This window comes from Chanos chanos, chromosome 1 (genome assembly GCF_902362185.1).
Source record: "Chanos chanos chromosome 1, fChaCha1.1, whole genome shotgun sequence".
Lineage (NCBI taxonomy): Eukaryota > Metazoa > Chordata > Actinopteri > Gonorynchiformes > Chanidae > Chanos > Chanos chanos.
Window position 1 is genome coordinate 59,132,905 of NC_044495.1, and position 5,000 is coordinate 59,137,904.

Below are 5,000 nucleotides of genomic sequence, written 5' to 3' on the forward strand. Positions count from 1 at the left end.
ACATGGGCGAGAGAGAGATAGAGAGAGAGAGAGACAGGGGCCGAGAGAGAGTGAGAGACAGGGGGCGACAGAGTGAGGGGGGGTGAGAGAGAGAGAGGGTAAGAGAATGAGAAAGAGAGAGAGAGAGAGAGAGAAAGAGACAGAGAGAGAGAGAGAGAACTGATTATTGAAGAGCAGTTATGAAACTACCCAGATGGTTTATTTCTGTAAAAAAAAACAGCCTTTGTCTGAACTCTTGCTCTGAGTCAGCATACATTAAAACTGGCAGCAGATCTGACATCATGACTCAGCTAAGGCAGGAGAGACGTTAACCTGTCTGCCAGGGCATGTTCTGGCAGAAACCCGCTCTGCTGCCACCAGCCCGAGCACCATTTGGCAAAACCAGGCCATTAAAGCTGGCGTAGGCCCCTTCGACCGACGAGGGTCCAGGCTTTCGCCCTGTGGCTGGAATCAAAGAGCGGGAAGCAAAAAGCGCCGTACCGACCCGTGAGGACCGAAATTCACACACTCACCGAGGCACCTGTCTCCGTCGCGGTAAGAGCCCGGGGAGCAGCTCTGAACACACACGCCCCCCTGGAGCATGTGACCCTCCATGCACTGCAGACAGTCCGAGCGCAGAGGTCCACGACAGGCATTACAGCTCCAGTCGCACTCTGACAGAGGGACAGAGAGTCAGACAGAAAAGAACAGAGAGACAGACAGACAGGGGGAGATGGACGGACAGAGAAACAGACAGACAGACAGACAGAAGGAGACAGAGAGGGAGAGAGAGAGACACTCAGATGGAGAGACAGGCAGACAGAGAATCAGAGAGAGAGAGAGAAAGATACAAAGAAAGAGACAAAAGGCAAAAGAAAGAGAAGTAGAAAGATCAGTTACTGCGATTGCTTTGGGATTCTCATTCACTGAAAAAAAAAAAGGAAAAGAGAAAATCAAAGGATTTCTTTTTATTTGTTTGACTTCCAGATCCTGGCACAAACAACTCAGTCATCTACTCATCAATTCAAAGGCATAAACGGCCTGTAGAAAACACGGCAAGGTGCCTGTCAACAGCTGTCACGGGGACTTTGTCAGCGATAAACAGCCTTTTTCCAGACACAGCCCCTCACCTCAGCTCCACTCAGACCCCTGTGTTTACAATCAGCTCAGACACTTCACCTGTCTCACAAACACACAAACACCAGAACGTCACGCCCGGCCTGTTCTCTGTGATTATCATCATCATCAACCATAACCACAACAACAACAACAACAACAACAACAACAACATCAGTCATAACAACAACAACAACAACAACAACAACAACATCATCAGTCATAACCACAACAACAACAACAACAAGAATTCAAAAAACTGCTGACATCACAGCCAAAGAGCTCTCTCTCTCTCTCTCTCTCTCTCTCTATCTATCTTTCTTTTTCTTTCCATTCTGTTCCCTCTCTGCCCTGTGTGTTTCCTGTTTTGAATCCTGAATAAGTATAAAAAGCGTTGCTCCTCTACAGGGGCTGTGGTGCTTTGAGTCAGCCGAAACACCCCAAGTCTCATTAAATCTCCTTCTCTCCTGAAAAAAAACCTGAAAGAGACCATATTTACAAACAGCTCCCTGTAATGGCCGCCTCACAAGATTCCTGTTTTTCTCCCGGTGATGCACAGTCATGAAAGACTTGGCCTCAATTTATCCAGTTCAAAAACACAAACCTCTCCACCTCCAAACTCCTCTCTAATGCGATTTTGTATTTTAGTGAGAAATACAGAGGTGTTTTATACTTTTTTTTTCTGGATTTGCTGTCTCATAAAACAATGGTTGTTTTGTCTATATTATGAAGACAGATGGCTCAGAATTAAACGACAATAAAGGAAAAGAAGTTATGGTTTGTAGAGGCAAATCATCTTTGCAGACACTTAGAATTTCTAAATGAGTATCACTTTCAACCCACTGCACAGTTCCTCTTAAAAGGTCTGTATATGAATGAAATTGTGGAGTGTGTTAAAACGACTGTGTCTCTGATTGTGTGTGTGTATCTATCTGTGTTTTGTGTGTGTGTGTGTGTCTCTGTGTATGTGTGTGTTTGTGTTTTGCATAAGTGTTTGGGACTTATTTCTGTGTTTGTGTGTGTTTGTGTGTGTTTGTGTGTGTGTGTGTGTGTGCGCGCATGCATTTCTGTTTTACATAGGTGTCTGGGTGTTATTTCTGTGTTTGTGTGTGTTAGTGTTTGTGTTTTGTGCCGGTGTGTATTTCTGTGTTTGTATTTGTGTGTGTGTGTGTGTGTGTGTGTGTGTTACACTACCTCTGCAGGTGCGAGTGGTGATATTGAGGTAATACTGATGGGCGCAGTTCTCGTACTGACATTCTCCAAACAGGAGGACTTTATCAGGGTCTCTGCAGGATGTGCACACCCCAGCCATGTCACATGTCAAACACTGGCTGTCACACGCTGCCAAAGATACAAAACACAAACACAAACATAAACACAAACACAAACACATCACAAAATTCATCCAATTCTCTCTCTGTCTCTGTCTCAGTTACATCACTGCAGTTATATTACAATAAAGTGCAAAGTTCCGCAACTTTTCAAAAGAGAATGAGTTTTGCGTGCGCATGTCTGTGTGTGTGTGTGTGTGTGTGTGTGTGTGTGTGTGTGTGCATGGGTTACAAGGTTCCCACACAGTGGTGCATGCCTAAATGCCACCCCAGCGTAACACAGAGGTCACCGGAAGCCAAAAGCCAAAATGTGTGTGTGTGTGTGTGTATGTGTGTGTTTGCTTATATATGCATACAAGTGTTTAAATGTCACAGAGAGAGACACCGAAACTCACCCCTGCAGACCCGGTCTGCGTCGCTATAGTAACCCACCGGGCAGCGAGACACACACAGACCAGAGGACAGCAGCACGGCTGGCGCCAAACAGGAAGTACAGGAGAGTGGCCCCTCCCCATGGCACTCCCCACATGAAGAGTGGCATTCTGGGAGACAAAAAAAAAAAATCATAGCTCCAGCAAATGTGATCATAAGATGGTTTCTGACAGCATGCTTAGATATGACTGTCATTACATAACAAGCCAGTACCTCATTCATGCTTAATAAGCATTTATAATACCGTATTAATTGATAATAACTACACATATTATATTGCTATTATTCTTTCATTTTTCCCTGACAAACACTATGTAAAAAAACATAAGCTAACAATGGTTTGGATGCAGATGTCAAACAAGTTTTCTGAATTATTTATTTGTCATGTTAGATTTGAGAGATGTGAAGAAGTGCTGTAAAAAAAAAAAACCACTGTGAAAAAGTTGAAGACATAAAAAAAAAAAAAATTCAGCCTTTGGCCCACGCTGTGGAGTATTGTCAAAAAAGACAAACTACCCACAGCAACCTGACACATTGTGCATTACAACAACAAATAATATTGTCCATTAAAGCACGGGACAGTGTGCAGGTAGTCAGTGTATCTCACTAGATCACAGCGTGACATTTTCATCTGGGCAGAAATTCGCTGATATAACTGATCTTTTAAAAACATCAATAAAGACATACCACTGGCTACGGAAAACACACTGGGTGAAATACGTTTCAAAACTGTTGCCTTGTTCCACCAGCAGACATTTTCTAATAACACGGGGGAGTAATAAGACGCTGTCACGGTCTTTTATTAATCATAACAACGACATAAAAGAGATTTCATTAAAACAAAGCCTTAAATCACGATAATGAATAAAACATATATAAGCATTATTACTTTCAGTGAGCCACGGTGGACTTCTAAACAAGTTCCCTGGTTTAACTGGTATTAAGGAAGCAAACAGAGGCTTTGTGTAATGGGGGTGTATACTGTGTGAGAGGAGACTCCAGAGGCCTCAGAGGCAGAGAGAAAGAGACCCGTTAAAACGACTGAGTCAGGACTCCGAGTCAGGGGCCTGAATCTGCGTGGATTACAGGTGGGCGTGGCCAGAACGTGACCAACAGGGGAAGTCGGGGAATCGGCGTGGCGGTTTAACTCCGCGGATATCCTGTTCCTTCCTCTCTCTCTCTCTTCCGCTGATCTTCTGTCCATCCATTCATGCATGCATCTACCTATCCTCTCCTTCTTTTATCCATCATCATCCATTTATTCTTCCATACTATTTCTGCTTTCTTTCTTTCTTTCTTCCATCTATCCATCCATTCATCCATCCATCCATTCATCCATCCAACCATCCAACCATCCAACCATCCAACCATCCATCAATTCACTTGTTCATACATTCATTCATTCATTCATTCATCCATCCAGTGAGTTCATCCGATTATCACTGGTGTGATTGTACATGATGATGACAGTGGTGGAAACGATAATGACATTGATGATGAAGATGACGGTGATGATGAAGGTGATAGCAGTAGTGAGACTGTAAGTGAAGGCTGGACTCACTTTTGCAGGCTCCGTGTTGCTGGTAGTGCCCAGAGGGGCACTGTGCCACACAGCGATCCCCCAGCAGCAGCGTCCTGGGCACTTTACACCATAAACACACCGTGCCCGTGCCAGTCTGCAGGTCTGCTGCACAACGCTGGCAGTCACCATGGCAATCTGACAGGGCACCAGGGAGAGAGAGAGAGAGAGAGAGTGAGACAGAGAGAGAGAGAGAGAGAGAGAGAGAGAGAGAGAGAGAGAGAAGTAGAGAAGTTCAATTTGAATTTCCAGTCACAATTACTGTATACATCATGTTCCTTCCTCAATAAAACAACAACAACAATAATGAAAGTGGAATAAAGATCAAAACCTCAACAATCAGTTCAGCACCTGAGGAAAAGACAGACCACAGAACTGATGCGAGAAAACAAGCGAAGAGAGAGAAAAAAAAAAGAAAGAAAACAGCGAGACCCTAGAGTGATCGAACATATTAAGCCTTTTTCAGAGCCTCATTATTATCATTCCGAGCCAGAGGAGTGAGAGAGAATTTGCCCTTTCATCTTTTCATTCTCCCTCATTCTCTTATCTGATGGTTAACTGGC

General features: G+C 44.0%; 1 protein-coding gene across 1 annotated transcript in view; it reads right to left on the reverse strand.

The window, feature by feature from the left end:
- Window positions 1-5,000, reverse strand: part of fras1 (Fraser extracellular matrix complex subunit 1) — a 100,360-nt gene that overhangs the window by 53,153 nt on the left and 42,207 nt on the right. The window contains exons 20-23 of the mRNA XM_030766344.1: window positions 4,420-4,575; window positions 2,822-2,968; window positions 2,290-2,436; window positions 513-653 (exon numbers count right to left, since the gene is read on the reverse strand). Of these exons, the coding sequence (XP_030622204.1) occupies window positions 513-653; window positions 2,290-2,436; window positions 2,822-2,968; window positions 4,420-4,575 (591 nt within the window). The remainder of the gene's footprint in view (window positions 1-512; window positions 654-2,289; window positions 2,437-2,821; window positions 2,969-4,419; window positions 4,576-5,000) is intronic.